The sequence below is a fragment of the Salvia splendens genome, chromosome 14, assembly GCF_004379255.2.
Source record: "Salvia splendens isolate huo1 chromosome 14, SspV2, whole genome shotgun sequence".
In the NCBI taxonomy this organism is placed as follows: Eukaryota; Viridiplantae; Streptophyta; class Magnoliopsida; order Lamiales; family Lamiaceae; genus Salvia; species Salvia splendens.
The window spans coordinates 29,528,570-29,546,245 of NC_056045.1; the positions used below are offsets into that span (position 1 = coordinate 29,528,570).

Consider the following 17,676-nt stretch of genomic DNA (forward strand, 5'->3'; position numbering starts at 1 on the left):
GCAAGAGGCTGATGAGATGGAGGCTATCCCTTATGCTAGTGTGGTTGGAAGTGTTATGTACACTATGATTTGTACAAGACCAGATTTGGCTCATGCTATCTCAGTGACTAGCAGATACATGGCAGACCCGGGGAAGGAGCATTGGAATGCTCTTAAGTGGATATTAAGGTACATGAAGTCAACTAAGGACTGGGGGATTGTGTTCAATGGCTGGGAAGGTGAATCTGAGGAGGCTGTGCAGGGCTATTGTGATGCAGACTATGCTGCAAACCTGGACAACAGAAAGTCCCAAACAGGTTATCTTTTCACCATGTTTGGAACTGTAATCAGCTGGAAGTCAGGGTTGCAAAGTGTTGTTGCTCTCTCAACAACAGAATCAGAGTATATTGCTCTCACTGCAGCTGTACAGGAGAGTTTTTGGATTCAGGGAGTGATTTCTGACTTTGGTTTTGACCAAAAGACAATGGTGATTCATTGTGACAGCAGCTCAGCTATGTGCTTGGCTAAACATCCGGGTTTTCATGAAAGGAGCAAGCACATAGACATAAAGTTGCATTTCATTAGAGATGAGATTGAAAAGGGGAGAGTGAAGGTGATTAAGATTAACACCTTGCACAATCCGGCTGACATGCTAACGAAGTCTCTAGGTAGAGACAAGTTTGATCATTGCAAGAAATGGATCAATGTTTGTGCAAGAACTGAGATGAGCCCTCAGGTGGAGAATTGTAATAATGGAGTGCTCATTTCAGTTGGAAGAAGCTCGGCTAGAAAGGAGTTCGGTAAGCTCGGCTTACCGAGCTGGAACTAGCCTGGAACTAGCCGAGAAGAAGAAGAAGGCAGAAGTCGGTAAGCTCAGCGGTAAAGAAGCTCGGTATGGAAGCTCGGTAAGGAAGCTCGGCGTTGAGCTGGAATGAGCCGAGAAGGAAGAGTTCGGTTGCAAGCCGAGAAGGAGTTCGGTATTGAGCCGAAGAAGGAGTTCGGTCTTGAACCGAGAAGGTAGAAGCAACCTAGCCGAACTAGCCGTTGGAGCAGCAGTTAGTTAGCTGAGATGTAGCGGTTATTCTTCTTGCTTTCTTGATTCTTCTTGTAGTTAGTTAGTAGCAGTTGCTACGTGATTATAGAGCTTTAAATAGCTCACCGTGTATGTAGTTTAGAGTTGAATCAATAAAGAGTTTTCCAGTTTTCTCTCCAAGATTATCATCTTCAATACTCAAAGTGTGAGTGTGTGTGTTTCCTGCATTGTGTGATCTCATACAACAGTGAGTGTGTGTGTGATCTTATTGAGTGTGTGAAAGCCTTGTGTGCGTAAATCCCAACAATATATGTACACATAACTTTGTTTAAATTGTAAAATGGGCCTTTAAATGGGCTTATATCCAACTCCCAGACAGAGTCAATCCAATCCACTCCCAAAGCCCAACTCACTTATTTTCAATAGCAAATTACATTGCATACCAAAGACCAACTTTATATAGTATGAAAGCGAAATAATATCATTTTCCACACCAATTACTCAATCAAGTCTGTCCTAAATTACAATAATTCGAAACTAAACAGATCTGTATTTAAGAAGGTCTAAGTCAAGTGTTTGATAATAGTCTGAAGCACACCATCTTTAGCCCAATTCATCCTGTTACTGTATGCTTCAACTTTTGCTACCAAATCTTCAAAGCCCCTTTTCACAGCCCCCACTTTGTTCCCATCTTCAACCGTTTCCGACATAGATTTGTTATCGAACTTCAGCCTCCGAGCCACGCCGTGAATTTCCCTAAGATCTTCCATGCAGAGGTTGGCGCCAATAATCATAAACGCAGTTATCTCCTTGTGCTTCCTGGCTGCAGTTTCCCGCTTGTTCAGAAGTGAATGGATCCATTTCCCGACTGCCCCAAACAGAATGGAGGCCACTGCTGCTGCTGCTGCCGCTGCCACAGCTGGCCCGGCCAATGTTGGCCCATCCTTTGCTGGCCCGGCCGCTTCCCTCTTGGGGTTGGCGTTCGCAGCAGCAATCGCAGCCGTGGCCGCGAAGAACATGGCAGCGAGCGTGAAGAAAACAGCCGACACCTTCTTAGAGACATCCATGGAATCGATGCGCTTGACTAAGCTCTCATCCATGGATTTGAGCGTCGTCAGCATGACCAACTGCTCCTTATAATGGCAGGATAAATCATGGTAGAAGTTGTGGACGGTCAAAGGATCGTTACCTGGCTTGTTTGTGAGTGCTGAGACGAACTCGGGGCCGTTGAGCCTGTTCACATAGTGTCTGCTGACAAAAGAGGCCAGTTTTCCATGATTCTTGGCGTCCTTCTGCAGATCACGGAACGCCGCGACGAATTCTCGGGCCATGAGGTCGGCGTAGGAGGTCATGTTAGAGGCCGGAGTTTCAGGCCCGAATCGGCTCATGTGGCTGCCCATCACCGTTTACGATGAATGAGAAGGGTCGGGGCGGGCCGGGCCGGTTGCTTTGGAGAAGTGTGATGGGAGGCGGAAGAGGATGACTTGCGGTGCCTTGCTGGTGGATATAGTATAGATAGATAGATGGATAGAGAGAGTGTGCGAGGAGTAAAATGTTATATACATAAACGGTAGGGGAGTCGGGGACTATATATATATATATATATATATATAAGGAGGGTGGGGCCGTGGGGGTGGGATTCATATAGGATGTTTTCAACAAAATTGGTGGAAACTGGAAGGGGAAATGGGTGAGGGAAGGGGGTAGCTTCTTTAACAAAAATCGGCTACACGTCTTTTTTAACTGGAAGGGAATTTTTTAGGTTTCTACTTACGCCGCAATTAATTTTAAAAATTGTTTATTTTTCAAAGATAAAAGCGATTACTATTTAACTACTACTTCCGTTTCACATTAAGTGTCATATTTTGTCATTTCGATCTGTCCCACAATAAGAGTCACATTCCACTTTTACCATAAATGATAAGTAAACCCCACATTCCTTCAACCAATTCTATTCACATTTTATTATAAAATTAATATATAATAAGTGGGACTCATAGTCCACTAACTTATTCAATCTACTTTTCTTTACATTTCTTAAAATACACTAAATGTGACACTTAATGTAGGACGGAGATAGTACATTCAAACAATGTGGGAATAGAACATTAGAGAAAATATCATACTCAATGCTTATTGTACATCCCAATTTTATAAGTAAAAAAATGTTATTCATGCCTTGAAGTTATTTTCGATTGAAAATAGATCAAATAGTGAAAAAATATAATAGTAATAATCCATGCTACTTTTAAAGTTCATGGATTAGTTACGTGCAATCTATAAAATTTATGTACCATTTATACATTTCAGTCAAATAGTAATAATATTGTGCCTAAATTATGTAGTAAAGGGTTAAGAGTTCGATGTCATTTTATTCCTCAAAAATATCCCAAACTTAGAACAATCGAAAAAAAGAAAATATTTCAATTTTTGTTAAAATTTAAGAGTTCAGACATTTTTACTAAAAATCTTAAACTTAAATTTAAGAGTTCAGACATTATTATGCTTTAATTGTTCATTCTTTCACCTTCTCGAATCTCGAACTTCCATACGCCATCTGTCTTGCTGTTTATTCAAGATTTATTTCTTGTTCCCTCTACATAATTTTTTAATCATCAATTTCTCCTTGGAGTCTCAACAAATAATTTAGAAATTTGGTTAATTATATTTGGGCTTTAATCGGGCTTTTACTCAATCCCGGCTCACCTCATTCTCTATAGCAAATTGCATATTCGAATAGTCAACTTTATATAGTTTGAAATCCAAGTACTATTATTTTCTATGATTAAATAATCCTCGTCAATTCCTCAAGACAGCCTTAATCGGAAAACACGATTATTTTTTGAAATACCAGTAAACTTTGTTTTAATTGAGAATGGGAATACATATAATAAATTATTTAATCACCTTAACCATATATATAAAGCTATTAAACGCATAAAACATCTTATAAAATGTTTCGGTGCTCTAGAGAGAAAAAAAAGACGGTTAAATAATTGGGTAAAGCTATGTGATCATAATGAGGCTGGCCATAAATGGCATTTCAGTAAATATAGATATTTTTGGATATTAATAGTTTAATGGTCTCATTTAATGCTTAATTCAGTTGACAATATTACCCTTAGTTTTTAATTGTGATTTCTTTCTTTATTCGAGTAATTTGTACTCAACTTTTTTACTACTTTGTTTGATTTATTATTATATTATATAATCTTAATAATAGTTTTTTCAATTTTAGTTATAGGAGTACAATACTCCATAATATATAATCAATAAGATAATGATGAAGTTACTCCACTCATATTATATACATATATAGTAAATTAAATGATATATCAAATTATGACATTATATTTTTAAGTGATATACTCTTATTCAAAAAATATTAAAATAATATTTTTATTAATTTTTATAAGTTACTTGAATATTATGATTAAATTTTAAAAAATAGTTAAAATTAAAATTTTTGTTATTAATTAAAAGCATTTCTACGGAACAACATCTAATATGAAGCTACTACAAAAATTTTGTGATACATATACCAAAAAATGTTGTATACGTTTGGAGTAAAAATGACTTTTTGGTGTGACATATACTCAAAAATCAGTTTGAGTTTAGTGTAAATAGTTGTAGATGTCTTTATAGATTTTATTTTTCAAGTAAAGTAAATTTTTTTAGTATTATTTAATTTTTATAAATTATTGATAAAGTCTTGTGAGATCGAGGATTTTAATATATTTAGAGTTAATTATTAATTTTATGTACCATAAGATGTTATGGTATAGCATACTCAAGAAAGAAGGAGAAATTAAATTACTATGCTACATCCTTTATATGAGAATTATTCCTTAACACAATTCTGATTTAGTCCATCTATGCATTGGGTTCTTTCATTTTTTCCGTTTAGTTTATTACTTTAAAAGTCAATATTAATTCATTATTTTACAAGCTATTAAAATATCAAAATTCAATTTAACAATTTTCTATATAGTTTCAAAATAAGTTGTGAATATGTGGCGTTACATTTCCTTATTAGTGAGTAGGTTGTGATATATAATTTAGTAAATAGTTAAATCTGAATTATCTTGACAAAATATTAATATTATTAATAGTATGTGTTTTCATTAAATTTAAATTATTTCACTATAATTAAACAGAAAATTAATCTGTAGTATAACTAAAATTGAATTGTTTTTATATCAATATATTGTTATAGTATTTACATGTATTTTATTCACAACTTGTTTTAATAATAGGATAAATTATAGTATACTTTAAATTAGTTTAAATTAAATAAGTGAAGCTAAACATAAATAATCACTAATAATAGAATTGAAATATCAGGAGCATATTTTATTAGGATTTCAAAATTAATTATATATATTAAATAATCTGAATAGTTTTTAGTACCTCTTTTTGAATTAATAAAATATGTGTTTGATTACAAATAAATAAGTGTATGTTTGATTACTAAATAATTTTATAATAATTAAATATTAGTATAATTAAAATTTTCAAAATTATTAAATTACGTAACTAAACTGTATGGTTCAATGTTTTCTAAATGTAGGCATTAGTAAATAACTAGGAAAAAGTACATTTTTTCATCATGCCTTAGAGTTGGATCTACTGATTTTCCAATCAAGTCAAGAATGAAGAATGAAATTTGAAGTCCAAATTGTCGTATTATTGGTTGGACACAAATATACGAGTACCATTTATATTTGAAGATACAAATACAATATATTATACTACTACATAAGTATTTAATATTTGAGGATATATTAGTCTTTAAAAAATTGCAACTCTCTAGATGCATAAATTTCATCAATTTAACATTAAGTACACAGAATTTTAATAATTTTTTAATATTATAACTGACCATAATATGACCATTTAGCATCACTCTAAATAATTACCGTCTATAAAAAATAATCAACGGATGAAATTGCAATTTGAATGGATTGGGACATATCACACGGCGAAGGTCGAGTGGATGGAGACGTCTTCTAACAAAATTATAAAAATACACACATTAAATTGTAGGTGACGTCACGGTGGAATTTAATCCTTGCTTGCTGGAAGACCATGATAATTGACTAATTTTAAATAACAGTATTTTCGTCCAATTAATATTTTAATTTTTAACACACAGATTTGTCAACCACCAATTACTGTATTTTAATATTTAACACAACATATATTTTCCACCACCAAGTTGTTATTAATATGTACATTTAGGAAAAGGGAAAATTGCAAATGTTTAAAGAATGGGACTAGCAGGTGGATTGAACTTTTAATTGTACTGTACCTTATAAAATTAGTAACATAATGTTACCTAAAATAGTGTATCAAACAAAAGGAAATTTGCTTATCGGTAAAACTGCACTTCATAGTTATTGTTTGATACACTATTTTACGTTTTAACTAACATTATGTTACTAATTTTATATACTAAGTTACAGTTGAATTAAAAGTTTAATCCACCTGCTAGTCCCATTTTTTAAACATTTGCAGTTTTCCCAGCGGCGAATTACTTGGATGGTGGTTTTTATATGTTGTGTTAAAAATTTAAATATTAATTGGTGGATAGCGACGAGTAAGTAGTATGTTTGAAAATTAGTAAAATACTAGTAATATTAGATTAGATGGTGTTTAGAGCATCTCCAATGCTGGCGGACGTCAAATAGCCGTCAAATAGCCTTCACACTGCCACATCATCAGCACTACAATTCTCCTGCCACATCAGCTTGCCACATCAACTGGACATCAAATAGCCATCAAATAGCCTTCACACTACCTATCCACATCACTAATAACAATTATATAATTTAATTTACAATTGTATCAACATACATAATTTAATTTACGAGACAAATACGGAAAATTCGAATAATAATATTAAAATTTAAAAAGTACATTACTTTTAAAAAAAAGTACAACAATTTAAAAAAATTACAAAAAGTAAAAAGTACATTAATTTAAAAAAGTAAAACAAAATCACTCATCGCCGCCGTCCTCGTCTCCGTCGTCGCCCAACGCTTCTTCACTGCCGTCGCCGTCGCCTCCGGCCCCGGATTTCGGCGCGGGGCTGCGACGACTCGCCGACCTTCTTCGCCTTGCCCTTCTTCTTACCCCGCCCTACTCCCTGGCTTTGAATGAGAGTTTCAGAAACGTCGTTAATATCAAAACCCAAGTCCGCTAAGGAGAAGGTCTCCGAATACTGTGCATCCGTTGGGGTCGATGTGTGCGAAGAACCGGTGGAAAAATCAAAAGTCGGCCGATAGGCGTTGTCCCCCCCGTGCGTCGCCTGCGACTGTGGAATCATATGTTGCGCCGGTGGCATCATCTGCTGCGCCGGTGGCTGCATGCCGGGTGCCCACCCCGGCATCATCTGCATAGGGGGCTGCATGCCGGGTGCCCACCCCGGAATCATCTGCTGCCACGGGTACACGTTGTAGTACCCGCTCATTGGAGGCCAACCACCTCCCCCAGGAGCCGGGGAAGTATGGGACCCTGCCCCGGGAGTCGGGGGCGTCTGAGACCCTACACCGGGAGCCGGGGGAGTCTGAGACCATCCCCCGGGATTAACTGGAGTACCTTCGTAGTTGTTCTCCATTGCTCGTTATTGATCTTGTACAGAAAGTAAGGTAGAGAGAGAGTACTCGTTAAAACAAGTGGTGCGAATGAAAATGAGGTTCAACGCGCGTATATATTGTGTTTTGCGAAAAAAAAAAAAAAATATTTAAATCCGACGCCGGTTTGGCGCCGATCCGGGAGCCACAATGGCGCCCGTGAGGATCGGCGTGGGAACCGGCGTCAGCGCGGGAATCGGCATGGCGACGCCGATTTTGACGCCGATTTCGCCCACGCCGGTTCCAATGGTTCGGCGTCAAACCGGCGTGGGCGAAAAATCGGCGCTCCGGTGGTGACGCCGACCATTGGAGATGCTCTTAAGGAAGCAAGGTTTACATTTTTCCACCGTGAAGTTCAATTTAATGTGTTTTCATACTTTCCATCCCTATTTTCTAAAGTTTGTTACTCCTCCATGGTTCTCTCGATGGCCGTCGACGTCTCCATCCACTCCACGTGTCCACCTTCGCCGCACGATATATGTATTGTCTCCATCATTCAACTGTCTAATTATATACTTCGTCAATAGAACACTTCGTCAATAGAACAGAGTAAAGAATAAATGCTATGGGACCCACAAGCCAAACACTCAAGTATTACTCCCTCCGTCCCGTGTTACTCGCACGTTTACTTTTCGGCACGGAGATTAAGGAATGAGTGTATAGCAAAGTCAACAATTTCGGCTGTAGGTGATAATTTTTACTCAAAATGGAAATAGTGCAAATAACTTGGGACGCTCAGAAAGGAAATAAGTGCAAGTAACACGGGACGGAGGGAGTACTATTTAATTAAAATTGTAAAATGACTACGTGTAACGAGAATTATTATTCAAATTATAAAACACTTAAGTTTTTATTATTATAAAAAAATTGTAGTTCAATAACAATTCTATATCGAGCCACGTAGTCATTTGAACACCAGGTTTCAAATAAAATGTTAATGAGACGGACTAAATGAAGACAGTGATTTTAGGATCTTACGGTAATACGGCTTGACTATCACCACATGCGTATGCACAAAAATATTATATTTGAAAAATCCTTGCCATTTTCTTTTGACAAATGCACGTTCTATATTTCATTCTGCGCGAAAGTATACTATGAAAATGTTGGAATTGTACTTGGTCAAATGGTTTTTGACTAATAATAAATGTTACAAGACATTTAATTTTATGAAATTAAATGCAATAGCGTCGATCTACGTTCCGAGTAGATGACCGTAGTATATTCATTTTCTCAAATCCGATTCCCGGTGAGTGAGAAATAATATATTAAATTTGGTCACAATAAAGCTAAGAAATGAGCTATGTGAAGAGACTAAGGGATTAATTAACTAAGTGTTAATTATCTCACATCGGGATGATTAACTTCTCTGATGAAGTATTTAATCAGATGAATTATCATGTGTAATAAATATCATGGAATAAGACGGGTGAAAGAGCTCACACGCGTGCACCTGGCGTCGGGTGCCATGTGCCTTGTGCCTTGGCAATTGGTCTTTGGGCTGTTCTTGGAGCTGGTCGTTGGAGCGTGGTTCGTGCCCCGCTTGTTCTTTTTAGACCACCCCAAACTCCACGCTATCCCGACGGGTCCTGGTCCCCGTCATGGTCCCGCTGGACCCCGACTCACAACGGGAGTCAAAAGGTCCCCGTTGGACCCCGACGCATAATGGGAGACATAAGGTCCCCGCTGGACCCCGACGCACAACGGGAGTCCAAAGGTCCCCGCTGGACCCCGACTCATAATGGGAGACAAAAGGTCCCCGACGGTCCATGGTGTATCCCGTCGTGTAGCATGTCCAGGTGTGTCGTGTCTCTTCAGCTCCCACTGGCTAGTGCACCAGTTAGTAACCCCCGGTGGTTACAGTCAAGCCATCATGGCACACATAGTGGCTGTTGACTCCATCAATATCCTGCAGGTGGACTTGGCCTATAAATAGGCAGTCACTCCATGCATTGTAGAGACCATTAGACACACAACACATTTGCATAGCTCTCTCCCTCTCTCTGCATTGTCTTCCCGTCGAAGCTCTGCCCTCGCCATCATCTAGTTCGTCGGTGCTTGTTCCGTCTGCGGTGCTGCAACGAACAAGACGAAGCCGTTTTATCTTTGGGGACGACACGCCAAACTGAGAGCACTACCGGGGCGTATCTCGTCTTGCGGAAAGAGGACTCCTCGACTCGGCTTACAACTTATTTTCGGTTTATTGTTCCGAATTCTTCTTTGTATTTCAATTTAGTTTATTTCAGTTTAATTTCTCCATTCTTCATTGGGTTGTATTGCCCGGTTAGTGTATCCGTGTATGACAGTTAATCAACTTTCCAACCAAGAGAAAAATCTCAATAGTTTTGATGGATGGAGACATATCTCAATAGTTTTGATGGATGGAGACATATGGTGTGGTGGCCAATGTGAATGGATCGAGAGAACCATGACGGACAACAAAATTAACAAAGGATCTAGATGGACATTTTCTTCGCATGTTGAATTGGAAATTTGGATTCAAGTTCGGTTGCCATATATATCCTTCCCCGCCTCTAGAAATCCACATCGTTTTAGTTTTAGTACATCATAAACTACTACTCTCCTTTTGTTTCTCATCTCGAGCACATTTCCCCAGTTCTCACAGTCAACTCCTCCTCCTCCTCCTCCGATCATCTCACCTCTCCTCCCAAGAAATCACCGCAAAGTCCTCCTTTGACGCCGATCATCACAGCTCTCCCACGCAGCCTACCGCCGCACGCCGTCACCAATTCCTCCTCCGCCGCGATCATCACAGCAGCCCAAAGCAAGCAGTCGCCTCATGAAGCCGTCAATTCCTCCTCCGCCGCCGATCATCACACCTCACCAGCCAATTCCCGTCATGGCTGAAGAATTTGTTTCTGCATTTGCCGATGTGCAGAAGGACGATTCGAATAATGAGAAATTGGTGGATATTGTCCGCAGCCACTATGAGAACAGCCTCATCTCCCTCGCGTTCTGCTCAACTCTCCAACGCCGTCTCAACACTGATCCTCCTTCCCTCTTCCACAAATCCTTCCTTGATAATATATCCCGTATCGTTGCAGACCACTCCACGATAGAGACTACGCTTAAACCGATGCACGATGGCTTCGTCAAGGACCTCGATAGCATCGATTTCTCCCAGAAGGTGTCTGCTGTTTTCTTCGTCGCAGCGGTCATAATCTTCACGGCCGCGAGTGCGATTGCTACTGCGAACGCCAATCCCAAGTGGGCATGGGCGGCAGTGGCTGGGGTCGCGACGGCTGCCCCCACGGCCTCCATCGTGTTTGGAGCGCTCGGAAAATGGCGCCATTCAGTACTCAACAAGAGTGAGACTGCAGTAAAGAAACAAAGGGAGATCACCACACGTATGATTAAGGCCGCCGATTACGGCATAAAAGATCTGAAATCCATCGAAATGGTAGCGAAAAAGCTGGAGTCCTCTTACAGCAAAAGGAGATCTGAAGAATTACTACAAAAAGTTAAAAACTACAATGATGAGATCAAGTGGGTTAAACAAAAAGTGCTTGATATTATTATCAAGCCCTAACACTAATTCATTTGATAGTACTCCCTCCATCCCAAATTAAAGTGATAAAAAGTACAAGTACCTTAGATTTGAATTTGTAATCTGTGTTTGAAATGTACCTTGAATTATTCCTTTTTCTGAAGTCAGGACAATGGATGTCGGACTGATGTACCTTTCTTCTTTAAGTCGGATATTGGGTGGCTGACTATATACACATTATTGAATTTACAGCACAAAGGGATTGGATGCGCGGAATGTGCTAAAACAACCCAATTTCCTTGTACACACATTCTTGAATTTACAATCTGGTCTTGATTTTTACAATTCAACATCTTCAAGATTTACAATGCACTGGTGTCAATATAACTGCCTGCCTGTGATTTTATACCTTTCCCTGGTACTACAATATTTTTGTAGGAAACGTGTTTTCATTTGGAATGAGCATTTCTTCCCCGACCCATGGTAGCCATTCCTCGTCTTCTAAATCTTATTCGTTAACAAAATTACCCTTCTATAGTCTCTAATTTTAAGATATCAACATCAGATTTTGGGCATCTCCTCCCAGTCCAAGTGTAGAAATGCAGCCAAAGCATCGACTGCTTGCTTTGCTTTCTCAATTTCTCATCGGGGTCAACGCCTACTTATTTCAATGCATCGACAACCTTGTCATCTAAAAAAACTAATGGATTGAGTAAATAACACAATAGACATGACAATATCAATCACTGTATCAACAAACATCATGAACAGCTCTAGATCACACTGATTTGAGCATTCTCCTTAAAAACACTTGAACTTTCAAAAAAGCCTAGGGAGGAGGATTCAAAAAAGCTTGAACATCATCTCCAGATATAGTATACGCCGATTCTGAATCGGAATCACAGAATTCCTCATCTTCCCTAGATGAATCGCAAGTATGAAATGTTGACTTTTGTAAGAAATGTATGCCCTTCTTATATTTATCTATGGCTAATTGTGCTTTTTAATAATTGATAATTTTAGCATAATTAAACATAAATTATGTACAATATCAAACTTTGATGCTTCGTGAAAAATTAAGTAAATTATTTTTATTGAAGGAGATAATTGAATAGAGACTATAAAATTTGAGTTTGTTCCTAATCTAATTGCATAGTTTCTTAAATCTTATGAGAAATTCATATTACCTCCATTCTTTAAAAATAGGATTAATTCTATTTTGGTCTATCCCTCAAAATTATAAACTCTTTATTCTAGAAAAATAATTTTCTATTCTATAAAAAAGTGAGGCTCATTCTCTACTAACAATACTAACAATATTTCGATCAATTTTTTTATTTCAACAACTCCTAATTATGTTCTTTAAAATCCTATGTTGCATCCAGTCCTTGTCTAGTGGGTCCCATAGCTTCATTCTTTGCTGCATTTTGTGACAATTAGACTATCCTCATCGGTAAAAAAAAAAGACTATCCTCATCGTAACCCTTATTCAACCCAACCGCAATCAACTTTTTAGTAAAATATTCATTTATCTTACATCCACATACACAACCCCCAACTTATTATAATTTTTACTTCCATCAATGACCTCAACCCAACCCACCTAATTAACTATTTTCTTTTTATATATTTTAAATTAATATCAGATTTATAATTAATTTAAATTTACAAAATATACAAAAATAAAAGTTAAAGAAAATTTAGTTTATGTCTGAATATATTTAATGGGGCATATATATAAATTAAATAAATATTAAACTAAAAAATAATTATAACATATAGATACAACAATTTAAATATAAAAAAGTTAATGAACAACAAGTAATATGTTGACATGTGGTATGACCCTTACTTTTGTTTGGGGTATGACATGTGTATGACCCGTGGGGTCAAAAAATTTATTTCATTTTACAATTATTTTTATTATTATTTTTTTCTTTTGTATGTGACCGATAGGGTCACCGATGTATATAGTTGTTTGGGGGTTTTATATAATTAACTGATCCTAATTAAGTTTTGCCTCCTGTGTTTGATTTCCTCAACACCTAATTAAGTTCTACCTCCGTCCCATCCTTGTCTTGTGGGTCCAATAACTTCATCCTTTGCTGCATTTTGTGAAGACTTCCTAATAAAGTTACCTCCTGGGTTTTATTTCAACAACTCCTGGTCCATTCCTCTCCCACTATTGCAACGGTGTATCTATGTGGGAAAGATACTTTCTTTTCTTTTTATATGTATAATAAATTAGCTTCAATAAGATTCTTTTCAAGATGTGCTACTCACTTAGCAACAGGGAAATGATTCTACTATGATAAACGTCCTGAAATGAAAAAATGATTGTAATACTACGGAACAGAGGAAGTAGAAAATAAATGGCACTTTTAGCTTAGGTAACTAGGATTAGTTTTGTTTAAATAAATTACTACGGAGTACTAGTTTATTTCATTATTTAGTTCTCTATTTAAATATCATTTAAATTCTAATTTCTACTTATTCCATTTGACATACTAACTTAAATTCATGGAGTAATATACATCATATCTTAGATTTATAAAAAAATAGTTCAAATACATTTTTCAATTATTACTATTTTTAATATCTATTTCCTGATTCATGGATTTCTTACCTGAAACAGTGAATTCCGTGTAGGTTCATTTTTAGGATGTTACAAAAAGTTTTGAGAGAAATAAGATAAATGCTATTAAAATATCAAACCTTAAACATTAAAATTAATGGTCAATTTTATTAAGAGTTCAGCCATATTACATGGGATACTAATCCAAATCCGATCTTTGTCTCACATAAAAAATTACTCTTTGCTACTAAATTTTAGAATTTTATATTATATAGAAAACTGTAATGTCGGGAGCAATTTTTGAGGGATTATTTTAGAGAGATTTTCCTTATATATTTATGTACGGAGTATTATTTGGTCACATATCAATGTATTTAATCAAGATTATCTGACTATCTAATATTTTTTTATTTCACACGTATTAATATATAATTTTTTAAGGAAATATAATATGCCGTGTATAGCATGGGTGAAATACTAATATTATATTAAAAAAATAACATTAAAACTTTTAAAATAAAGAGTGAACGGCATAAAATGGCCATAACTTTTCGCCTTGTAACAGCAGAGACCCCTAATATTTAAAAATCTCATCACATGTATCTAACAAAATATATAATCACAAACCGTGTTTTTTAGGACCATAACACCCTCAGGGCTTGAAAGGGCAAAGTCGCCATTTTGTATGGCCGCCACTGCATCACCTGCTACATGTACTGTTGACGAGACGACGAAAGCAGTTGATGTGACAGAAACATCATGTCTTTTGTCTTTTGAACCCTTCCCACTGTAGACGCCGCTTCAGACGACCTGCATTGAAATTTCCAAAATTTTGTGAATTGCAAAACACTTAGCCGGTTGTTTCTCTTTCCTATTTCCCTCCAATTCACTTTCACTTCATCATTTTCGTCTGGCATAACCCTATCTCACCACATTTTTCTACTCATTCTCGGAAAACGCCGCTGCCTTTCACGCCATTTTCATCAATGCCTCCAAAACGGAGACGAAGTTCCGCTGGAGCGTCCTCCGCCCGTAGTTCTTCAAGGCGCAAAAAGAAGCCGCCAACGCCATTGTCTTCGTCACCATCACCTCCGGCATCACCTAGATACGGTAGAAGGGGTCGAGGACCGGAGATAATCGACGTAGACCCAGAAACATGGAGCATTCGCGATCCTCGACTGGATTTCTTTGTCCCGGAAGAAGAATATAGTAAGTTCAAATTTTAAATTCCAAGCAAACGATTTTGAATGTGATTTAGCGCTCCGAAAATTGGTTGTTTTGTGAAATTATTTTGATGTCATCGCGTTTGGGAAATTGTTTTGACTGTGATTTTGGACTTTATATGTGAAATTTGTTGGTTTAAATTTGGAATTTTTCTAACTCTATACAAACCCTAACAGGGGACCGTGTCGGGATGTTTTCCGTCACTTTTCATCACGGAGGGTCAATCTTCGAAATCAATGGACAGAAGAAGTATGTTGGGGGACAATTGTCATTCTTTGACTTTTGCAATATTCGCCAATTCGTGCTCTTAGATCTTTCCAGTATGGTGTTGCGGTTGAGGTACGATAGGAAAACCATCTGTGAGTTCTATTACGTTCATCCAAGGTACAGTGATGGCTGTATGGGCGTGGACATAGGAGGTCCATTGCTGCCCATTACTGACGATCCACATCTGGTCCCTTTTCTCGAAGTCGCGGCTACTAGCACAAAGCTAGTTCACATTTATCTCGTGGAGATGACAGAGGCGGCCGCCTTGCTCAGAAGCGAAAGGAAGAAGCGGAGGAGTTTCTAAAATTTGTGGAAGCTTGTAAAAAACCCACGGTCGTCATTGAAGAGATTGACGAACCGGAACCAATTGTGCCGAAGCGTAAACCGAAAAGGAAGAAACATCAGCACGAGGAGCAGAGGAAACCATCGGCACCATTATTGATGCTTGAGTGGTACCCTAGGGATGTCGAGTTTGAAGAGTATTTGACCAAAAGTTTAGAAGACAAACGTCGCGAATGTAAGAGGGAAGATGAGGCAGCACGTAAGAATTTGATGGATGCATTTGCATCATGTAGTGCAGAACAAGCTGAAGCTGTTGTGGTGGAGGTTGAAGAGAATAATGCAGTCGATGGAGTTATTGGATGTCCATGCATGCATGCGAAGCTGTTGTGGTGCAAGATGTCCCAACCCCAATTCACCCCATGTCACCTCCTACTGGGCAATCATTGCCTACTCCAATTCACCCCTCTGTTACAGATATACAACCTGAGGTTGAGGTAGAAGATGGAGTTGAACAAGTTAGACATGGCGAACACGTTATACAACCTGAGGTTGATGTTGAAGCAGTTGTAGACCCTGCAGAGGTTAGTACACCACTGTGGACTATGTTTGTGATTTGTTATTTATGTTTGGTATTCATATGTGATTCATCTTTTGGTCAGATTGGGCAGCATGAAGATGAAGCAATTGTAGACCCTGATAGCGTGGCAGAGGTTAGTCCACACATTTGTACTAGAGTTGTGATTTATGTTTGTATGTATGGTGTTCATTTGTGATTTTATGTTAAATCAGATGGGGCAATCTATTCATAGTCAGGATGTTCAACAAGGCGAAGACAATGTGTACAACCCGACCTTGGATTTTTCAGACGAACCTCAATGTCAACTGCAGTCGGAAGTTCCCATTATCGAGGAGATTCTGGATGAATTGCTATTGTCCGGACTTGAACGTGGTGTGGAACATGCTGGACATGAAGTGCATGATGGGCCTGAAGTGCAGGGTGGACCGGAAGTGCAAGCTGGACCCGGAGTACAGTGTGGACCGGAAGTACATGATGGGCCGGAAGTAGAACCTCAAGAGGAGATATACATTCCATCGTTTGAGTACGTTCTGGACGACTGCCATCTCCATAACGAGGGACCGCTGACTGATGATGAAGACGATGAGATGGACCATTTTATCTCGTTGGCAAACATGTGCCGAGATGAGCAGCTTTTCACCTCATATTAACGACGAGTGTTGATATGATGTGTATGTTAACGACGAGTTGTTATATTTTGGTGGCAGTGATGATATGATATGTATGTTATGTGTGTTACAGACTAGTTTGTAACAAATTACTCTAGTATTTTGGTGGAAATGATATCATGACATATTTTGGTGGCATTTGATAGAGTACTTCGTCGGTTTGTATCCATTTTTGTACATAGTATGTGATTTCCGTCATAGTTGAGTAACTTCATTCGTGATTTCAGGCATAGATGAAAACAAAACGTAATCAATCAACATCAGGCATTTGATAGAGTACTTCGCCGGTTTGTATTCATTTGTGTACATGGTTTGTGATTTCAGTCATAGTTGAGTAACTTCATTCGTGATTTCAGGCATAGATGAAAACAAAACGTAATCAATCAACATCAGGCATTTGATAGAGTAATTCGTCGGTTTGTATTCATTTGTGTACATAGTTTGTGATTTCAGTCATAGTTGAGTAACCTCATTCGTGATTTCTGGCATAGATGAAAACAAAGCGTAATCAATCAACATCAGAAGATAACGAAGGAAGGAGTGAACACGACATAACTTTGTTATAACAGTAGAAAAATTACAATACATAAGAACAAGATTGTGACTTTTAATTGTCGGAGAGTTGTTGCCGTTTTACCAATTGTTAGCGCCAATACGTCACACTCTTCAGTTTTCATGCCTAGTTGTAACTTCAAGGCTTCAAACTCCACAGTTTTCATGCGTAATTTCTCTTGCAGAACACCTTCAAGTAGCGATTTGGCTCGAAGTTCAGATTCGAATTGGTCTCGCTCAAGTTTCACTCTCTGAAAGTAACTGTCTTGGCTTAGGGTGATAGACTCGCATCAACCCATCGAAAAAACTTCCAATCATCTTCCTGCATAATACTTTCTCATTAATCTTTCTGCCAACAAAATTAATGGAAAAACGA

The 17,676-nt window shown here is 37.8% G+C and overlaps 1 protein-coding gene across 1 annotated transcript; it reads left to right on the plus strand.

Moving 5' to 3' along the window:
- Positions 1-10,447: 10,447 nt before the first annotated feature.
- Positions 10,448-11,197, plus strand: LOC121764498 (putative UPF0496 protein 5). The gene has a single exon (XM_042160510.1). It carries the CDS (start codon positions 10,448-10,450, stop codon positions 11,195-11,197), a length of 750 nt encoding a protein of 249 aa, XP_042016444.1.
- The last annotated feature ends 6,479 nt before the right edge of the window (positions 11,198-17,676 follow it).

What these genes read in the sequence shown, in the direction of transcription:
- LOC121764498 (XM_042160510.1), top strand. Translation starts at nt 10,448, where the DNA reads ATGAAGCCGTCAATTCCTCCTCCGCCGCCGATCATCACACCTCACCAG.